The sequence below is a fragment of the Cottoperca gobio genome, chromosome 15 (genome assembly GCF_900634415.1).
Source record: "Cottoperca gobio chromosome 15, fCotGob3.1, whole genome shotgun sequence".
NCBI lineage: Eukaryota > Metazoa > Chordata > Actinopteri > Perciformes > Bovichtidae > Cottoperca > Cottoperca gobio.
In genome coordinates, this window is record NC_041369.1 from 17,280,993 (window position 1) to 17,304,152 (window position 23,160).

General features: G+C 40.5%; 1 protein-coding gene across 1 annotated transcript; it reads left to right on the forward strand.

Moving 5' to 3' along the window:
- Positions 1-2,360: 2,360 nt before the first annotated feature.
- ubac2 (UBA domain containing 2) lies at positions 2,361-11,955 on the forward strand. The gene is made up of 10 exons (XM_029450494.1): positions 2,361-2,610; positions 3,051-3,175; positions 4,468-4,587; positions 5,012-5,118; positions 5,839-5,962; positions 6,080-6,127; positions 8,693-8,801; positions 9,791-9,933; positions 10,646-10,789; positions 11,027-11,955. The coding sequence occupies exons 1-10, from the start codon at positions 2,580-2,582 to the stop codon at positions 11,132-11,134; spliced, it is 1,059 nt and encodes a 352-aa protein (XP_029306354.1). The 5' UTR covers positions 2,361-2,579; the 3' UTR covers positions 11,135-11,955.
- Positions 11,956-23,160: the final 11,205 nt, after the last annotated feature.

Genomic DNA, 23,160 nt, shown 5'->3' on the forward strand with positions numbered 1-23,160 from the left:
CATTTGTTGTGCCAAAAACATTCTTAAAGTACGCCACATTTTGCTTATGCAACCTTGTGTAAATGTTCAGTTTGCCATTTCCTGGACACAGGCAGATAAGCTATCACAGCGGGGCTAAAACAATACCTCTGTTACAAGCAATTCTTCCTGAATACAGAGCGGCTGACAAGTGAATAGCAATGATTCACATACATGAATGTGCGAATGAGTCATCAGCTTTTCAGATGACCATCTCAGAGGCTGTCTTGACTAAAAAGGTTTGTGACTTCATTCAGCACCGCTCTACTCTTTCACGCTCCCTTGTATCTCTCTCACACACACACACACACACACATCCCTCACAATTCACCGAGTAGCATTGTCCTGCCGAGAGATGTGTAATGGAAAAGATAAATGGAGGATAAAGCTAAGGTGACAGGACCGAGCATGTGTGTATGTGTATGTTTGCATGCACGCGTGTGTGTGTGCACGCTTGTGTGTACTGCACAACAGACCAGCAAACCATCTGCTCATCTCCTCTTAATGAACAAAGCAAACAGCAGGAGTCAAGGCTGTCTCCAAATCTGGAGTCTCTTTATTGGTAAGCACACACAAACGCACACACACACATACACATTTGCACATCTACACGCTGTTTAATCTGATTATCTTTGATTGAGAACAGGGGCAAAGCAACCTTTTTAGACCTCACGCCTACATCAGTGACAGAGAAGGTCTGAAACACAATTAGCAAGCTGTTCCTTAGCTCTGCTTTGCAGTCACATCTGACCACAAGCAGCCAAATAGACCTAATGGGTGGGAACTAACCAATGGGAACTAACACGCACACTGCATCTGTGGATGATGGGGAAATGCAACACTATTAGACAGCTGTTCGCCATATCTTTTCAAATGTACTTGGACGAAACATAAGCATTGGATCAATTGGCTCAGGAGCAATCACAGTCAGGCATGAAGGTACACACATGGTTTGATGTGAAGAAATCTGGCAGCCTGTAGTGTAAGACAAAGCCGGACCTCTGCAAAGGAAGTCTGGACCTTGACAAGATATGACACTGTGTGCATAAGGGCAAGAGGACCATAAGAAAAAGCCATTAATCTGACTGTGTGCAGTCACATCCTGCTCAGAGCCTAAAGGATAATTAACACTGTTACCGCTCAGTCAGAAAGCTGACCACATGGCTTCAAGACATAAAACACTCGGTGTCTGTTGCTTCTATGCATATCCAACCCATAAACACATACTGAGCAAATGGTCGTAAATGACAAAGATCAAACATTATAAAACCAGTGCTTCAGGGCCTGAGGATACCCTGTCTGCGGAGCATTAGATTACAGCAGGGGGGCATCGTGGGTAAGGAGACTGCCCTTCATCAGGAGGATCACCTGGCTACAGCATCTCATGCCTGTGAACAAGACACTAAATCCCAGCTGCAGAGGTGCTGCAGTCATTAGATACGTGATTCTCAACCTGGGGGGTCACAAAGTTACAGATGGAGATGACCCTGCTCTGACCCCTATGTGGATGCACTGAGGATTTTTTACTTGTAACCTTATAAACTTATGGTTTTATGTTTGAACACTTTGTTTCTTCTTTTTAAGGCTTATTTGAATCTATTCATTGTATTTATGTTTTATTCTTTTACTTTGATCATTTTCAGTTTGTATGCTTGGTTGTTTTGTTTGCTGCTTTGCTTTGAAAATATATTATTATTAATATCCTTATCTATTATTATTATTATTATTATTATTATTATTATTATTATTATATTACTATTAGTAGAAATGGTAGTAGTAGTACATTACATTTACAGATGATGCTTTTATCCAAAGTGGTTTTCAATAAGTGCATTCAATCATGTAGATACAACCCCACAATTGCAAGAATCATGCAAATATAAGATATAGAGATAAGAGATAGAGAAATATGTTTTTATGTTGTTGTTTTTAGGGGGCAAGGCATTGTTAACACTATGTTTTATTATTTTACTGTGACTTTGTATTTTATTTGTATATGTTACTTGTTTTGTTAAAATACTTTGCTTCGAGCATTGGATTATTATTATCAATGCCGACCCAAATAAATGTTCCATTTCTGTTGTTTATTTTATTCATTCGATTGTTTTGTCTATATTACTGTATAGTAACATATGTTACATATTTGTAAAATAAAGTAGATATATTAAATGGAAATAGTTGCATATTTAGTCCTTTAGCAATTGGCCAAAGAAATAAATGATCGATATTCCTTAATCTCTGTTCCCTCAGCATTAACGACCTTCTTGGAAATGCGTCGTTTATAAAATAGGATTATCAAAGATATCTGGGGTCCTGATCTCGTCTTCATGACGGAGCAACAGCGCCCTCTACAGGACAGTGTCCTTCTCATGTCAGCGGACTGCGAACTAACCCTTTTTGGGCTTCTCGGGATCCTGTAGCAGATCCCCTTTAGTTTCTCTCTCCTCACAGTCACAGCATGGACCCTTTCTCCAACTTTATTTCGGCGTTTTAGTGTTAGTTTTCTGTTGTTTTGGGATTAACAGTCTTTTGTCTGGATTCCGTTAACTCATCTGGACACCATGTTTACTACCACCGGCTCTCGGGGCCTGTGTAAGTATCCCGGAGCCACCGTTAAACGCCAGCCGGTCTGTGGCAGCCCTCTCACCGCTTGTCCTGTCAGTTACAACGGCAACAGCTAGCTTAGCTTACGGACGTTAGCATTGCCCTGTCATTCATTTACTCGAGTCAGTATCTATCAGTCACAGCTGCGTTTAGTTAATTAACAACATATGCTTTGCTTTTCCAGTTAGTCGGTTGATTCAGATAAAGTGTCATCGTTAAAAATAATTGTAATTTGTGGAAATGGGTATCCTCTGAATAGCTAAATAGCCAGCTAAACTCACATTAACGTTACTGTGTCTGCCCTGCCCCCCCCCCATACACACATGAGCCGCTTCTCTCTCTTCCATCAACGCAATTAATATACCGTAACATAATAAGCAAAGGTCTCTATCCTTGTAAATATGTTGTATCTGTGTGTTTGTGTACAGACAAGGCTCCTCTGTCCAAAGGCCTCCTGCTGGTTCTCAATGGGCTGACTGTGATCCTCACCCTGCTACCACAGTACCAAGAACTGTTCGTGTACAACCTGCAGGCTGTCGCACAGCAGCACCAGGTATGTCTCCTGTATATGTCTGTGAGTGAGACACAGAGGGGAGGGACTAAAAACCCAACACCCAGTATCTCCAGATCTCTTGAAACATAACTTACTATATATACTGTATTGTTCTCTCATAGTTATACATCCTACTGTGTGTAGGTTTGGGGAAACGCATACAAAACTCACACTAGAGTTTAATAAGGGTTTATAATAAAATCCACATGCTTTAAATGAGATCAGTTGATTTTAAAACACAGATTATGTTCAAAGCACACAATTATTTGATCGCTTTCTTAACTGTATACAGAAGTTAGGTGGTAATATACAACATGGATAACTGAGGTATGATCATTATTGTGTATGAGATGTCTGGAACTTTATTTTTGTTTCTGTTTTTGTATAGTCTAAACCTAGTAGTGAAAGAGTTTTCTATTAGAATATGCCATGTAAAGTGGCGAGGTTTGTTTATGTGTATTTCTTGGGGGAAATTGTGAATAAGGACCCTCAATAAATGAATACTATGAGTACGACGAGATAGTTTGTCCCCGGGTGCCACGCTCTTCTCCTGTCTTGGTTTAATGGTTCAAGTCATGTTTATTTATAGAGCACATTTAAAGACCACAAACGTTGATCAAACTCCTTTACAAAGAGATTAATTAAAACACAGAAATGCTCAAATACTTTAACCATCATCAGGACAAGAGTGTTCGAAAAGACCAGGAATCACTTTGGTGTAGACCCCGTGTAACAAGAAGCAATTATTTCAGAAAAAAATAAGCTTTTAAAACAGAGAGACCTGAGAAATTTAGATCACACAATACCAGGAAATGTCGTAGTGGGAAATACATAAGTGAGACAGCAAAGGCCCGGTCCAAGAGACTAAAGGAACAAAAGAAACCGATAACATCAGCTGTTTGTGACGGACTGGAGAAGGAGTCAAAGGTCATGGTCCAAAAGTGTACGGCTGGAGAAAGATCAAGCTCATTCACATCTGACGCCAAAGACCTTCTTTGAGCAGAGACGGAGAGTACACTCTCACCGCCATGTACGACCACCTGTTATCACGTGATTGAAGTCCCATGATGCACTTGGAAGCTCTGGAAAAGCTACCAAGTTATTATTTTGTCAAACTGTTTTTAAAAATGATTTGAAATTGAGCTCATATGAGACGTATATATTATACACTATGTTACTCAGAAAAGACATCGTTCCACAAAGTCACGATGTCGTCCATCTTCCCTCGTGCGTTAGGTGTGTATATATGTGTGTGTGTAGTATGAATAACTTTGCTCTCCCTTGTGCTGTAGGTGTTGTGGTTGTTGTGTGGCAGGCTGGTCTGTCTAGACGTAAAGGACGCCTTCTGTAGCAGTTTGCTCATCTACAACTTCCGAATCTTCGAGAGGAGGTTTGGCACCAGGAAGTTTGCCGTACGTACCAAAAGCCATTGATGGCTTAATCCACAGATCTATACAAATGTAATAAACTTTCTGATATTCTTAGCTGAACTAAATGAATTTAGAATGGATGGAGTTAATGTGATGAATTGCCATCTCACACTCCAGTTACTTTCATAAACAAAAGCAAAATGTTAAGATCTGTTGTAATAGGATTATAAGTACGATCATCAATCAGAAGCAACATGAGCTTCACCTGTTTATCAACTTTTAGAGAGTAGACACACAACTTCCTCATTTTGCATAAAGTAGTTCTCACTAACTTAATCTGTAAACAACATTTGACACCGGCTTGGTGTTTGTGAAATTGTAGGGGAAGGTTATAAGATGTGGACGACACTGGACCTTTTCTAGGTATTGTTCTAATCATCATATCTGGTGCTCTTCTTAATTCTAGTCCTTCCTGTTGGGCACTTGGTGTCTCTCAGCGCTGTTGGACTTCCTGCTGGCCCAGGCTTTCCAGTTTCTGTTTGACTATGAGGTGGAGGAACTGCCTGCAGGACTGTGAGTAGCTTGGTCACTTTAGTAGCCACAGCACATACTAAGCTTCACTAATACATGTGCTGCGTCTCTGAGAAGAGAACAACTTGTTGTCACTTTAATGGATGCTGAGGATCATGCAATTAAGATATGATTAAGCCAGACAACCTTTACTACCTTAATGAAAGGAAAACGTTCCTCCAACCTTTTTAAGATACCATTTGCGTTGGAAATAATTCTATTTGATTAATAAACAGTACAGTAATAGGGATGGGCCTCTATAGCAGAAACATGGGGGGAATATATTGTGTTGATCCTACTGCATCTGTAATATATTACATTTTATATGACTATAAATAACAATTCTTGAACAAAAAAACAAAACAGGCTGGTATTAAATTAGGTGTATCATGTGTGAAAGCAATGTTCAAACCATGTGCCACTTAAATGGAAAGTCTTCATGTTCCACCTCCTCATGTCACCATGTAAGCTTTGGGCAGTATCTGTTTTATTTTTTCATTTCTTAATCCTCTGCCTGCATTATATTTGAGTATACAGTATTTAGATGGTAGTAGACTGTGCCAGCAGCATACAATCCACAGAGAATATTACTAGTACCACCTTCTTATGGTGATGTCTGGTGAATAGTTGTTTGTAATGTGTATTTAGCCGCGTATAATAAAATCTAATAATTTATTTGTTTTAAATTCTGTCCGTGTCTCTTTTCTCTTCCTCCTCTCACAGGCTCGCGCCAGTCTTCTCTCTGTTTGTGCCTTTCTACCGGTTGATCCCCAGGATGCCGGTCACCCAGGTCCTCGGCTACATCCCCATCACCAACAAGTCTCTGGTCTACATAGTAGGCTTGCAGGTAAGCCCGTCTTCTGCTAGTGTGGGGATGCATTCATCTATTTTTCTTTCTCTTTTACTGTTCATTAATCCTCAATCATTAATTGTTTCTGTCTTCCTCTCTCCTTCTGCGGTGCAGCTGTTGACTTCCAGTCCCTTCATGTGGCTCCTGGCACTCAGTGGACTGGTGAGTAGCCACATCTTCTTGTTATTTACTGTGTGTCTGGGAAGAGTACTGGTTTTAAAACTGCATTAGATGATTTATGATGCTTACGAGGTACATGGGTTGTTTGTTGAAGTCAGAATCAGCACATGTTTAGGCCAAAGAATCAAACGATACGTTTATAGGGGCTAAACAGTTCTTTTTTTCTTCTTCTTAAAAAAAGTATTATTACATTGTTTATCTTCTCTTATAATGATCATTTTTTCTATCAATTTTATTAATATTTCTAATTATTATTATGATTATTTTGTTTGTTTACTTTTTCCATGCTTTTTCCCTCTGCTTTTGGATTTGAAACAAAGTTATGGCATGTACTTTGTTTTGTTTTATTTATCATGTATGGACAAAATGAGTCACTAAAAAAAAAAAAAAAAAAAAAGAAGTTCTGCGAAGATGCAGAGTTTGGTGTTAATTCGATGGAGGTTGTGAGTTTTCATTTCACATAACTAATTCATTAATAATAATAATAATAATAATAAATTGTATTTGTAAAGCGCCTTTCAAAGCTAAAAGCAATCTCAAGGCGCTAAAATGCAGGACAAGAACAACAACAGACATAAGAGGTTACGGAAATGCTTTTGTGAAAAGAAAGGTTTTTAGGCTCTTCTTGAAGGAGTCGGTGGCCTGTGGAGCCCTCAGGTGATCTGGGAGGGAATTCCACAGGTGAGGAGCGGCTGAGCAGAAGGCCCGATCGCCCATGGTGCGGAGCTTGGTCCTGGGGGGGTGGAGCAAAGTTTTTTTTAGAGGAGCGGAGGCTGCGTGTGGAGGTTTGTTGGGGGAGGAGTTACTTGAGGTACGGAGGAGCTTTTCCATGTATGCACTGATGGGTGAGTAGGGAGATTTTGTACTCAATCCTGAATGAGACAGGAAGCCAGTGGAGGGAGTGGAGAATGGGTGTGATGTGGTTATATTTTCGCACCCTCATCAGGATCCTAGCGGCGCTGTTTTGGATGTATTGGAGCTTCTGAAGGCTCCCGCTTGGAATCCCGAGGAGGAGAGCGTTGCAGTAGTCCAACCTTGAGTAGACACAGGCGTGGACGAGTTGTTCAGCATCTGACAGGGAGAGTGTGGGGCGGAGTTTTGCAATGTTCCTGAGGTGGTAGAAAGAGGTCTTGCACAGATGTTTGATGTGGGTGTCAAAGGTCAGATGAGGGTCAAATCTTACACCTAGGTTGGTGACTGATGGTGATAGGGGGATGTTTTGACCAGAAAAGATGATGTGGGTTATGGGGGAAGACTGGACCTGGTGTGGTGTGCCAACTAAAATAGCCTCTGTTTTTGAGCTATTTAGTTGAAGGAAATTTCTTTCATCCAAGCCTTTATCTCCTCAAGGCAGGTGTTCAATGATGTTGATGATGAGGACGATGATGATGAAGATGTTGACAGTGGGGCTGCATGTGGCATCGGGTCGGTTTATATATATATATATATATATATATATATATATATATATATATATATATATATAGCTGTGTGTCATCAGCGTAGCAATGGAATGGTATTCCATGCTGGCTGATGACACGGGGCAAGGGGCAGAGTGTAGAGGGTGAACAGAGTGGGGCCGAGAACCGACCCTTGAGGGACACCACAGGTTACTGGATGTATCTGGGAACTTGCACCTCCCAAGGATACATACTCTGTTCTTCCAGAGAGGTAGGACTGGAACCAACTCAGGGCGGAGTCAGAGAGTCCGATGGTGTAGTGGAGGCGCTGAAGGAGGATCTGATGGTCGACCGTGTCGAACGCTGCAGTCAGATCCAGGAGGATGAGGAGAGATGGGGAACCAGCATCAGCCGCCATCAGCAGGTCGTTTGTGACCCTGATAAGAGCTGTTTCGGTGGTGTGGGTGGAACGGTAACCGGACTGGGATTTCTCAAAGAGGCAGTTGGCTTTGAGATAGTCCTGAAGCTGGGCTGCAACTACTTTTTCCAATACTTTTGATAAAAATGGCAGGTTGGAGATGGGCCTGTAGTTGGTGGGGACATCCGGGTCTAAGGTGGGTTTCTTGAGAAGTGGTCTGATGACGGCAGTTTTTAGAGAAGATGGGACATGACCAGTGTGGAGCGAGTGGTTGATGACTTGGGTGATCAGGGGGCTTAGAGCACAAATGTTGGATTTTACCAGGGCTGTGGGAAAAGGGTCCAGTGCGCAGGTGGAAGGTTTCATCCTGCGGATGATGTCCTCAACCTCTTGCTGAGAGATCTCCAAGAAGACGCGAAGAGGTGGGAAAATCCCAGGCTGTGAGTTGACAGCAGGGACAGACTGAGCAGAGGAGCTGGAGAGAAAAGAGCGGATGGTGTCGACTTTAGTCTTGAAGAAAGTAATAAAGCTATTGCACTGCTCTTCTGTGGTGTCGGTGTGTGAAAGAGTTTGTGGCCTGAGGAGATGATTTATGGTGGAGAACAACTGCTTGGAGTTTCCAGGGTTTTTATTGATGATATTGGAGTAGAACTGTGTCCATTATAATATTGCTTAATATAGGTTTGGCTCGTGACTTAAATACTCTATACTTTTTTTCTTTTCTTCCAGATCTCAGGCGTATTGTACCACTCCAATGTTCTGTGGTTACCGAAGCTCCTCTTTGTACCTGCCTGGGTGTCTTGTATTGGACGGTACATTCTGGAGCCACTCGTCTCAAGTGAGTCCGACCTTTAGACCTTTAGTAATCACATGCATAAATCCTTTGCAGATCCTTTTACAGTGACTGATAGGGCTGTATCGAATAGTTCAAAGCTTCATTCTCAACGTTGACATTCGAATTCTAAATCAACATTTGAATTCTGTGCAGATTTTTTTTTTAGCACCGTTGTAGATATAGATAATTTTAAACTAATATTATTAGTGCTATACTATTTGTAGAATTAGATTCCAGTGATGGCTGCGTGGGATTGTTTCCGACTTGTGTGATCAAAACTGCAGAGTGTTGTAAAATCCAAAAGTCAAAATGCATTGAAAAAGGGGACGCACCGATGAGTTATATCCGTTAATCTTCCTCATTTAACCCGATGAATCACTTTATTCTCATTGAGGATTTTGTTTATTTACTTTTTAGGGTAATTACTTAAAATATGACGACATGGTTCAGCTCTGGTGACCAGTGTTGCACGTCCTGACATGAAGCATTTCTTTCCTCTCTGTCTAATTGAAGAATTATAATATTTGTACAGTTCAGGCAACAGTGCTATGATGCAGAATGACCTACATATGCAACATCTTTCTTCCTAATTATTTTTATTCATGCCTCTACCAACCAGTTAAGTTGCAGTTTACATCCATGTCTGTCCAAATTGTCATCACTTTATAATTGTATCTTATTAGACTTATTTGTTTGAAATTATAAATAGCATATGAATTCTTGAGTTATGGCCAAAAACGTGTTTTGTAAGGTCACAATGACCTTGACCTTTGACCACCAAAGTGGACGTTTGGGCCAAATTTGAAGAAATTCACTCGGATATTGAGTTCACAAGAATGGGACGGAGGGACAGTCATTTAAAGAGCAGCTTAACATCCCCTGGACTCTAAACAAAATCCTTTCGAAGACATACTTTGTATTTGTCACCCTTTGAAAATTGATGTGTTTTTTGTCCGCCTATTAATGTGTTGTTAACATCTGTGGTCATCAAGGCTCCCAGCCGAGCAGTGAGACGCCCGTGGGGATGGGTGCCACTCTGGACATCCAGAGGCAGCAAAGGATGGACATACTGGACCAGCAGCAGCTGCTGGCCCAATACAACGAGTCCACGAGGAACACCAGACCACAGCCACAGGTAGTTGGACACACACAGACTTATTGCAGCAATGACGCACAGACTGACCCCCCCCCCCCCCACAAATACACACAATGTCAGAAAGAAAAAAATAAATTCTAGAAAAACTGAAAAAAAATTGGTCAATGAACATCACTTCACTTTGCAAGGTCGAATCAACCTCATCCCACCACAGACGAGGACGCTTGCAGTGTATTATGCCTGCAGTGGAATCAAATTCTACTTTGCAATCGGATTTAACAATTAAGGAAATACTTGTGGACATACTGATTTGGATGAGGTGGTAGCTATTGAACATGAGGAACGACAACGCAATGCACAGATGCAACAATATCGCCATGTTCCATAGCGTTGCACCTCCTCACCAAAGTGTGCGTGTGGAGTTCCCTGTTAACTGCTGGCGTCTGTTGTGTAAGGAGGTCTATCTAACCTTGCAAAGTGAAGGGACTTGTTTCCTTTACAATAACCAAAAACGTTTTTCTAGCAAATATATGACTTTAGAGTCTCAGAGAATATTAAAGTTTCTCTCTCGTAAATTTACATCTTTAGTCTCAAAGAACATCCAAGTTTTTCTCTCTGAATATTAGCCCCTCCCCCGCTCTGTGGCTCTAATATGCTGTCGTAGACGTCAGTATGTGCAGTTTACTATATCTACATATGTACAAAGTGTGTGTGTGTGTGTGTGTGTGTGTGTGTGTGTGTGTGTGTGTAGTCTGGGTTCTTACAGTGGACCAGATTGTTTCCCTCCCTGAGACAAAGAGGACAGAACCGACCCCCAATGCAACCCCATCCCCAGGCTCAGCCACAGCCATCCACACAGCCCCCTCTACTGGACAACTCTCCTGCGGAGGATCAGGTGATTTTCCTTTTACGATGCATTTTTCTAGAGATGCACAGATTGCAATTGTCTTGGCCGATTCTGATTTTCCAATTTTTTTTAAAGCCCGACCTGCTGATGCCGACTTTGTCAGCATCCCCAAACATTTTTGTAACATTTCTTCAATGGAAAATTCAAATGTATGCTTATCAGAGAAAATATAATGTTTACTTATTTCAGAGGCCATTTCTTTTTTTTTCTTTTTTTCTCCCTCAGGTTGCACGGTTGGTGGAAATGGGCTTTTCCAGGACCGATGCCCTTGAGGCCCTCAGAGCTTCAAACAACGACATAAACTCGGCAACAAACTTTCTCCTGCAACACTGAGCGAGGGAGATAGAGAGAGAGCTCGGTGAGAAACACAGAGGTGAATGAGGACAGAGGAAGAAATCAGGAAGAGAAGAAACCAAAGCAAAACGGAGAAAGCGTGAATAATGGACAATTTGTACAGATAATCTGAAGACTGTGTCACTGCTCGCTGAAGCAGTCGTCAGGCTGACTCAACCTGAACCGAGCCCGATGGCAGGCTGATTAATGAAGAGGTGTGAAGCACAAACTGGAAGACATTTGCGTCATAGCTTTCTTGATGGCCGCCGCAGTGTGAAACAGGCTTCATCGCTCACGGCAGACGAGTTAGACCTCTAACTCCGAGGGGTTCCCTATGAAAACAAACAGCAGTCTTCAGTGCAGTGGGAGGAATATAAAGTGGGTTATTTATTTAAACAGAAGTGATGCTAAAGCACACAAAATCAGCTGAGATCCCACCTACCCTCCACAGGGATACCAACGTATAGCTGTGTGACATAAAGTTTGATATAACCCACTGTCCTGTACTGCCACTCTGCTTCCAAAATGGCTTAGCAGCATCTTAGACCCTGAACACTGGCGAGAGATGTATGACAAAAACAGGTGCAGAAGGTTATTGAGAAAATACATCAGAAAACATTATGTCATCTGTTCATCTCCTGTCGGATAAAGTAAAATACTTTGGCTTGAGGATTTTAGGCCATCCTCTCTTGGATAGTGTTTTGTTTTTCTCTGAGATGATAGGAATGCAGCACCTGCTAGAAGAAGTCCACGAGCAGGTGCAGAGGTCATGATTACAACTTCAGAATTTCTGATTAAAGAATACAATACAACCTTCTTCACCATGATTTTATCACACGGTTATTTCTTTATATTGGCGGAGTTTATTGGAAGTCGCAGGGCTCAACTCTTTCCTTGCTTGAGATGGTTTAACAAAGCAGTTAGCCTCACTGACAGCTACTGTAGGAGCCACATTTCTTCCACTTGTAACTCCACAAGAGACAGACGGCTATCTCAGGGTCTATGAGGCGACTTCTTCTGTTAATGACATCATCACATTCACAGACACGAGAGCCCATACTTAAACAGTAGCCCTTCGAGAAGGAGGTCATGTTTCACACCCGTGACTGTTTCTGTCTGTCATCATTTCATGCACACACTCGAGGTTTTATTTATTCTGTCTTAACTGAGTTTGAGTCTTTTCTCTGCCAGCACTCGCATCGGAATCATATTAAGTCTTAAAAGGCTGACGATAGTTATTATGCAATATCATGACAAGAGACATTTACGGAGACTATGCACGGCATAGGATCTACTTTGTGTATATAAACGTGCAAACATTTTAACATTGCAGCCACTATGTATTGATGTCAAAGACAGATGCTAGTTTTCTATTTTGTGCGTAATAATATTGATAATAATATATGACCACTGAGATGAGTCTGTCATTTGTGTGTATGTATTTTTAAGAGTGATATAATAGTATATGGGTGTGATGAGGGAGTTGTTGCATGGACAACTTTCGGATGAACTGTAATGAATCATCTGTGGAATAAATCAAGTTGCAGACTGAATTATTTGCGCTGCATCGCAGGTATTCATCAGCATGTACGTTCTTTATTACTGATCACACTATTACCGTTAATATTAATATTCACTTTACCGAGTATTTATTTGATCTGATACAACCATCCTTTAATTCCAATATTCAAAGTGGAGGAAGAAATGTTAACATCTGTTATTACCAAGCAGACAATGCCAACTATAATAATTTACTCCATTCCATCATTTAGATATGGTGCTCTTATGAAATAGCTGTAATTAATGCAATGATATATCTGATATCACCGTGCAGTATAAATGGTTTTGTTTGCAGGGTATCCCTACGCTTGCTGTGGTACTTCTTTTCAACACATGGTGGCACTCTGGTGATAAAATGAGACAAGGGTTCATTTGCATCAAGAGAAAAATGTTAAATCACGACACAAGCATACGTGCGTGCAATAAAAAATGAGACTAAATGTAATGGCTTGTTAAAAATCCCTTGAGGCGAGTTGGAAAAAATGGAACAGTTACATTTTGAAAATAAATCACACTTTAATAATAGTTATATTCAATGGTGGGTTGTTTCCTGGAGGTGAAATGTAGGAGAGCTTTTTTAATGCTTCGAACAATCAGAGTTTGGTTGGTGGAAAAATACTCTTTGCTCATAACTGAGAGACATGAAGGTCACAAATAGATTTAGCTTAATTTTAAGCAGTCACAAGCCAAAAGGGGATACAGAAACTCCCTGAACTCCAGAGCTGTTGCCACTGTTTTTATTCTTCCACTTGCTTCTGAGTGGTCTGTTGTCTCCAAGACTACCTGAGATCTGTCCGGCAGGAACCAGTGTATATGAAACAGGAGCATTTGGTTTAGTCTATTATCGTCTGTCCAAGGGCTTTGTTAGAGATTCTTCTATCTGCTATTTTAAGCTGACATGACCACAGTAGAAATATTCCTCTGTGCAGCATTACAATACAAACTTCACTGTAACTGTACACATCTTTCTTGATCATTGTATAGTAATTAAAAAACAAATTAAATCTATAACTAATTCAATAATTAAAAATTTAACAATATTTGTAATTGTGAAAGCAATAGAAGTGGGGTTTACTGTGATATTTTGGATGATACTTTGTGCTTTTGAACATTTAAAGAGTTGCCTAATCTAATTTTTTCCGCCTATAGAAGAACATTCAACTGAAATTACAGAAATAATACAAGATTTAAAAAATGTAATTACTCTAAAAATAAATCCACATGTTAAGTTTCCTTTCGTCACTAGATGGAGACATTGAGTGAGGTCTGTGGTCTTGTTGTTGCCAGTTGGCTCTGCCACACCCACCCACTCCGATTATTCCACTGAGCAGACAGCTCCAGCAGACAGTCTCGCTCCAGGGTGGCTGAATATCAATGAAGAAATATTATGCACATCTTCAAGTTAAACAATTTCACAAGCCTTTGGTTTGCCAAGCATTCCCTGATTGACCTAAAGCACAAAATGCTACTTTGAGCACACAATGCTTCTCATCTGGCATGTGTTGCATCTGAGAAACTGAAGAAACATGTTTTGTTTTTACAAAAACAAAAAGGTCTCCTGAGTTCACAGTGACACAGTTCCATTCAGCCTCAGCTGAAGTCGAACTCAGTCAAGCGGTGCGACTTTTAATGGCTGCTGAATTGAAAAGCAGCTTAAACCAGAGTGATTAATATCTGTGTGTGTCTTTGTGTTTCAGTGTTTAATTAAAGGCACTGATGAAACAAAAAAAGACTTCACTGACAACCAACCTCATTAGAGAGATTCTTTTGTGAAATGCCCACTTAATGTTCAGCATTAATCACGCTTCGTTTGGGGGGTAATGATTTTGATGATGTTTTTGAGCTTTGGGAGTTTGTTTTAGTCTTTTTTTTATCAGGGTAAATTATGTATCGTCATAGGTGTCCATAAGAAAAGTGATTTTGTCTTTATGTGTGTGCAATCTCTTTGTATTTAAAGCGCCGTCTGAACGTACAGTTGCGTGTCCTTGTGTTTAACCAGGAGTATCAGCAGTAACACAATGGTGATGTATGTTCTGGGGGTTTCTCCTTGTCTGGCAGGGAAACCATTATCCTTTACAGTACAGCCGACTGTGGCCTTGAAGCATCAGCAGTTGTGTCGGGCTATTTGTCATTTCAGGTAAGCCGTCTGTGACTCTATTAACTAAGGCCTACTGTATATGATGACGTACCTCTACTGTACAGGAACAGAGAGAAGTCTCTGTGTGTTTCTGATCCTGCACTTCTATCCTTATGAGAAATGTTTGAGTTTTTATTGTTATTTAGCAAAGATTTATAACACTTTACATTACATTTTATTATAATGCATCTCAACTTTTACACATAAACTTCATTATAAATGTGTTTCAATTTGTGTATAAACCTACTGCTTAGTCTTGAAACTTTATGCAATCTTTGTTTTTCTGTTTTTGTCTTTTTTCTTTTTTAACTATGACTATTGATAGCCATTTTTGGCTTCTAACTTCTCTTGCACAATCTCCAAAATGTTCTTAACTACTTACCGTCTTTTTATATAAGTATAAATAAATAAATAGATAAAGCATTTTTAGGGCTAATTATCCTCTGAGCTAATAAGTAGGCTATTCGTTTCAGGTTAGGATAGCTTAATGTTGAGGTAATACTTAAAGAAATAGTTTGACATCTGGCGAATTACACTTATTTGCCTTCTAGTGGAGAGTTTGATCACAAGATTGATGCCATTCTCACCTGTGTCTGTTTAATACTAAGCTACGCCGGCAGCTAGTTAGCTTAGCTTAGCACAAAGACTGAAAACGGGGAAACAGCTAGCCTGACAGCCAAGAAACACTGTTTCACATAACCTCCTGGGAAACAGCGAGTTGTCTCTTTTACGGTTCCGTTTTTGTACGGATTAATCATACAATTTCTATCATGGTGGGCATGACAGAGCCGGCCTAACCGTTTTCTCCTGTTTCAAGTCTTATGCTGAGACAAGCTGACCAGCTGCTGACTGTAGCTTCATATTTAACAGACTAATGTGAGAGTGGTATCGATCTCCTCATCCAGCTTAACTCTCCGCCAGAAAGTGATTACGCATGATTTACAAAATGTAAAACTACTCCTTTAAAGCAAAATGAATAGGCTTTGGGAGGGGTAGAACAATATCTTAAACAATATCATCACATACACAGTTATGGTGAACATGTTAGCAAATAGTTGTTATTTTTTTACATCCGGCTGACATGGAGAAACATTATCATTCATTTGGAATCATGTTTCTGACACGCTGGCAAATGTGCAAGTCCAATATTCTCAACATTTTAGCTGTTCCACCAAATCCTGAGAGAAATATTAGGCTGTGAAGTGCTGCACTATGTTTGCCAGCTGGTTGCTCATTTTGTCTGTCTACCATTTCATACTGTGAAGGTAGTGCACAGTGAGTTTTAGAGTTTTTGCTGAATAGAAGCAAGGTTGATGAGCTCTATGAGAGTGAACCTAAACAGTAAAGAAACAAACAAAATAAAGCTGAAAGATGCTCAAAGGGGGAACTGCAGACTTAGGTGTTAGTTCTCTGTGGGTTTGTCTTCATGACTGACTTCTTTCACATTACTCTGAGTCATTTGTATCAACTGTTAATACAAAAATATTGATTCACGCATTTTGAAAGGCCATTATAGAATAGTTTTCTAAGTTTTGTACAATGTACACTTCCAGTATCATGTCAGTACCTGTATTTATTTGCAGAAGTAACATGTTAGTGTTTATGTTTCACTGTGAGTGGACTACTTGCTGATGCTGTGCTACTGGCATGCATGTATCACTTCAAACAGCCAGAGGCCAGCACCAGCTCCAACCCTGTCTCCGCTATATTCCCTCGCCAGCTCTGTTGCCATGGTGAGTGCATGCCGTTTTGTGTGGTTGCCATGGGTACATACGTATTACAGCCTTCCTCCTGCTCTCATCATGTTTCTGCATGATCATTTGTATGCCTCCTGTACACTAATGCTTTAAAAAAACAAACATTAGCAGCACAGGAGTGCCCTGAGGGATCACATTCTGTAGAAATACGTTGAGGTCTTTTTCAATGGATGGCAGAAATACCAAAATAGCTGAGTGTCTTTCTCACTGTCATGTTTGGCATGTTGGACATGTGAAAATGTCACGTATGAGAATAATTCAGAACAATACCGTCTCTTTTTTCTTTCTCACTTGTGAACACAAAGGCGAGAATGCCAAATGCCTCCCACTGATATGGTAATAATATTGAAACAGTGTGCTTTGAGATAATGGCATCATTTGTTTGCTTGATTCCTTCCGAACAATAACGGTCTGTCCATGTCCTTTACACTCTCAGGTTATTTGTGTTTTTGTATATGTGCTGTTCGTGCGTGTGCATGCGTGTGCATCTGCCGACATGCATGTGCGTGAGTGCACTGTGCGGTTCCTGTGAATGTTTGCATCCCGTACTCAGGGCAGAGAGCGAGTAGCAAAGGCCACTGATGTTTTCCCCGAGTCATTATGAGACAAACTTCATAGTTAATGGGGCACAACAATGTACCTGCCCTTAGGCCAGTCAGGCGTTTGGCATTTCACTTCCATTGTGTGCTGGCTCCTGTATGCCACTTGCGGTCTGTTTAGTCTGTGCTTGCTTCGGTTTACGTCCAAAGGAGAGCAATCTTCTTTAATCATCAGGGCTTGGCTGGGTTCACTTTAGGATTTGTGGGTTTGTTCAACCTGTTTTTCATCTTTCAGCAATGATGACAGCTTGTGGTTTGCAACGTGTTTTTCTTTTTCTTCCCTTTCCTTTTGTTTGTTGACATCTCTCACCAGATCTGCGCCTAGACTTGCCCGAGCCCAATTATAAGAAACCCACAATCCCACAAGATGTTCATTTGGAAAACAGTCATTTGCAAAGTCTCTGCTCAAACTCTCTAATCAGCATTACTGCGAGGTAGGCAGCTCTTGACCATCACCCGTCACTGACCCCGAGCATACGCCTGTCCTTGTGTCTGCAAATTATGAACAGTGAGGTAAAAAGAAGGGAAACTGAATACAGCGAGATACAACAAGGCACGCTTTAAAAACATTACATTTCTAAACTAGACATGAGTAAAGGTTTGTTGCTGATTTAACCAGGATTTGGTTGCTGTCTTAACACTTTGAAGCAAATTCCCAGTGATAAAGTAACGAGTTCCAGGACTTTATTCCTTTCACAGAAAAAGCAGTTTTAGCAAAATATGTTTTGCAAAATGAACCAACGATTGCCGCTTGAAGCTACTTTATTTGAGGTGAAGCTTAAGCACAACCATATTGATTTTGGAGGAGAGTTCATCTGAAAAAACTAGTCACCAGTCAAACAAAGTGAAAAATGATGAGCTAATGTGACCTTTACGCTCTCTCTGTTTCCTGCTCTGATACTCTGGTGCACCACAGACACTCACAGTATTACTTAAATGTGCAGGATGTTGACAAGAGTCCAAACAGCCTTCTTTGCTCTCTCCCGAGTCCATGAAGTTGCTCTTTCTGCACCCCTGTACAGCACTCGGTACCCTCTCCATGTCCTCTGACCTTTAATAAGGCTCACTTCCTCTGTAATTGTACACACACGGTATGGCATGAACGCATACTTCATGAACGGGCGAGTTTATTTTTATGCACGCGTATGTATGTGTGTCTATAAATGTGACAGGCACATAGTACCCATTGAGATCTTCCAGTTAAGGTGAAGGTGTTAAGCTGATGAAAGCATTCTCTTCCGTTACTCCTCCAAGTGAACTTTATACACACACACACACACACACACGGTCCAGCAGATCCATTACATCCGGTCTTAAACCGACTTCACTAAAGACTTCCGACATTGTCCTGACTGTGGAAGCGTCCAGCTGTTAGTACATTTATCATGATGGCTCGGAGCTGATTCTGGTTCCCTGTCTGCACAGCTGACACACAGCAGACCTATCTTTCTACACTCTTCTTCGCTCTCTGCCTACTCATGACCTTGCTCTACCTGTTTTTGTGCCCCATCAGTCTTTCTAAGTAATGCTAATTGGGCATCCTGTTTCTAAAACTCACAAAGTCACCATCCTATTCTAGTCAGTGCAGCCTTGGAGCACATCAGCTACTTCAGCAGCCAGCAGGTCAACATGGATTTTTTAAAAGGGGTCCTTATGCCTATTGTTCTGATCTAGAAATGTTCAATGCTTTCGAAATGGTCATTTCAAATGTTTAGCACTTCCTCGCATGCCATAGAATATGGCAGTAAATACTCCACTCGAGAATTGTTGAAGCTTTCACACCTACGTGTTAAAATGCTTAAAAGTGGCCGAATGAGACTGCAGAAGTTGTTGGCTGAAAAACAAAGATACAATATGTTCTGTTGTCTTTAATGGGATGTCCAAATTCTTTCCAGCCCTTGGTCCCGTAAATAAAAAGAGCATATGCAAGCAAGCGATGGACTTTGACGTCATAAAAACACATCAAGTTTATTTGTTAATAAAGCCATGCAATACGCTGAGGTCCATCACGTCTATACAACCAATAAAACAATGTGTGAGTGAACGAGCTGAAGGAATTACATTTATTGTGCCTGAAAATGAACAATCACCACATCAAAATGAAATCCTTTAGTTATGGATGAATGAATGGTGTTAGCTGAAGAAGAGGTGGCAATATTAAATGCACTATAAGCCCAGAAAGACTTCTTCATCAAAAATATTCCTGGTTCCTTTTCACACCTGCACGCATGAATGGCTGAACACTTTGATCACCTCAGTGTTGGGGCGAAGATAACACAGAGCTCACAGTGTTCTTTTAGTCATGTTTAAACACAAAGAGACCCCTCCCCTCCCCATCCCTTTTTAGTCTGTGCTGATTCACAACGGTCTGAAACCAGCCAGCTCTGGAAGCTTGTCTCCATGGAGACAAGGGTGGGAAGGAGAGTGATGATGTTGCTGGCAGAACAGCAGTCCCGAATCAACCATGTGTTTCAGTGTGTGTTTGTGTGGATGTGTGGGTATACAGGAGACAAACAGAGAGAGAGAGAGAGAGATGATATTTTCCATCTCAAAAAGAGGGGTAATTTGGTTGTCTAGCATTGCACGCAACATAGCTTTTATCCAGTCAGAGGGCGACGACGTGACCTGTCAAATCTGAGGAGGAAAAACAAACCGCTTGTATTGATAAGTAACTCTGTGTCTCAACATTGATTGATGGTACAGGTTGTGACAAGCAGAGAGTGCAAACAATTTCTTGTGACACGCACATTCTCACGTATTCACATTGTAGATTCACAGAAAAACAAAGCCACATTTAACAAATCAAGCTGAATTGTCAATACGAAGGCTTGGCACCATTTTTCATCTCCTTTACAACTAAACCATTTGGAAATTTGACATCGTGGGAAATGTGGTTTGTCAGTTAATAGTAGTGTTTTCATCAGCCACTTAAATACAGTATTAGTAACAAATTACATGTCTACAGAACTGGATTTGACTCACAATTTAAGTAAATACCTGAGAGTGTTTGCAGAGAAGGTATGGCATATGGTCACAGTCATTTTCCAATTGAACTCGAAACCACTAGTTATTATAAATATCAAAATGCCACAAGTTTGCTATCGCACAGAGTGGTAGCGACAGTGATGATGATGATGATGTGGTACAATGCGGTTGTTGGGTCATGAAGGACAGCTTTTGTATCTGCCACTTTGTTTCGTTGACCTTCTGTGAACCACCTCACTAAAATTAAACTCAAAGCTTTGGATGCCATGGTGACGGAGAGGCTTTAATGGCAATTTTAGAGATGGTGGAGGTGGAAATGGGAGGGCAGGATCGGTTAGTCATTGTTCAGCATGAGGTGTGTGTGTTTATGAGACATGAGTAATGTTGAGGCAAAGGATGCCAACATAAGGCTTTCCTCTATACAGAGTCCATTGTTTATGTGTATCAGGTCTCACTTTAGCCCAAAGGAGATGCAATGTATGTATTAGGACTGTGCATTGGCAAGACTCTTGCGATACGTATCTTAATACAGAGTTATGCTTTAATATATTGCATTGGAAAACTGTATTAATAAACTGGTGTTATAAAGAGCACACCACCATATTCATAAAATCTGATTTAACTTTTACAGTGGGATCTGCATTTATCACAGTCCCTGTAACATCCAACATCATCGCACTACTTTTTGTGCAATCTGAGCCTACGTCTGCCACAAATATTTGCATGTAAACTATTATTTAAAATCAATACACTGTTTTGGAGAATCGACACAGTACCGCAAAACATATTTTCTGACAACCCTTATGTATGTATTTGAAGCTTCACATTAAGAGGTTAAGGGAAACATAAATGATGATATGTTGCACCACTTATAGTTGTGAAAAGTAAGGCCTTAAAACACACTTTTATACATGTGAAACCTTTATTATATTTGAAAGAAAGAGTCTTTTCTTCATCCAAGCAAAAAACAACAACAACAGCAAACACTGCTATCAAACCTACCAGGTTACTATTTATAACCCAGTTTCAGGTTCAATTTTAAGTTTCCTTTTGTTATTTATTTTTTGGGGCCTTTTTGCCTGCATTTGATAGCAGACAGGAGGTGAAACGCAATAAAGATTATTAAAAAGAAAAAGAAAGGTGGTATGAAATGCTGCAAATGTCCCCAGTTTAAGACCGTGCCTGCTTAACCAGAATAACAGACTGATGTATTAGCCTGTCACCTGTAGGGCTAGAAGTGTGTCTGCGAGTAACAAAGTGCTCGTGATAAATCTCTAGGGGGCTCAGGTGAAGGTGCAGAGCTCTCTGCTGGGCCGTGCTCTGAAGTTTTTGCTAGGCTACCACCAGGGGAAACGTTTAGTTGATAAGTAAATGACAACAACTGGAGCCAGGCATAATATATATCAGCCAAAGGTCCCTCAACGGTCTTTGAAGGTAACGTTAACGTGCCAGTCCTGTTCCCATCATGATTTGTTCGTGTTTTAAATGTTATGCTAATCTGTAGTCAAACTAAAAACTCACTGCTCTGAGTTGTGTGTCCCAATTCTGTAGTAACGCTACTTTTTAAACACGTTTTAAGTTTTAAGTAGGTGTTTTCAGTAACTACAAAGTTATTAAAGATAGTCAGAGACGCTGTGTGTAGGCCTACATTACGTTAATGTGCGCTAATGTGGCATGAAGCCACAGGTGTAATCACAGTAATCATTAATGCCAACAAACACACCTGTGCTTTTCATGCTTTGACAAGTCAACAAGAGAAGAACTGTGTAATATTTAGCTATTGACAGCAGTAAAACATTAGACAATGAAGCTCCAGGCTACAAAGTGTATACTAATATCAATAATACTAATAATTATTACATCAATTATCAACATACTTTGATCCAAGTATTGATCATCACTCCTTCTGACTGGTTAAAATAAAATACAACATTTTCCAATTCCTTTTTAAACTAAAATCATGGTAATCATAATCTTTAAACACGTTCAGCAGATGCCTAAAGTGATCTGCTCTTACAAAAGCAACCACTTTGATTCTGTTGTGCCCTCAACTCGCTGTTTGCCAGAGTGTGCATGTGTGGAGGGCTTAGCACAGCGAAATAACTCCTTTGCCGAAAGGCTGCTAAGGGAGATAACATAGCAGAATATATTATGATGATATTAACCAAGACAACAATGAGTGACGTTTAGCGCTCGAGGGGTAACAGACTTCTAGCATAATCAAATTTCTCCACACATCTCTTCAACATGAGGACATAGTGATGAAGTTGCAGGGCCACGGGGGAAACTAATGAAATTGTAATGAGTATAGTAAGGCATGTGTAATATCAAAACAGGAGTCGTTCAAAGGGATATGGGTTAATAATTGTATTGCAAAAATGTATCCTCTCGAATCTAAAATTGATACATATTGAATCTTATTTTGTCCTGTATGTTAAATCACTTTGTCCCACATGACCAGGCCGACTACACCTTTTTCCTCTCATCACCTCACTCATGAGTGCTCCTTAGAAAAAGAGCTCTCTTATACCGGTTCTCCATCTTCTGGGAATGCCACCCCGACATTAATGGCCCATTTAAGCAGCTACATGTAATTTAATGCCGTTTCAAACAAAGTTAAGTCAAGCTGTAATGGTGCTGTGTGCTGAGTCACTGGTATAAGTTATCATCTAATTCCCAGGATAGATTCTCCTTCAGACTTTCCATGACTCAACGAGATCAAACAAATCACATTGTCAGCATTTTTAACAACCGCCACGTTGAGTAGGCTACTCATACGACAGTAGAGCTCTGACTCTACAGACCAGAGAGCACTTCTACTTAACAATAATGAAGGTTTGATTACATGGGAATCTGGCAAGTGTTATACAGAACATTATACTAGGGCTGTAACGGCTTTTTTTAATTAATAGTTTGGTCTATAAAATGTCCATCCCAGTTTCTCAAAAGTCCAAAGTGATACTGTCTTATTTTGTCAGGAATCAAACG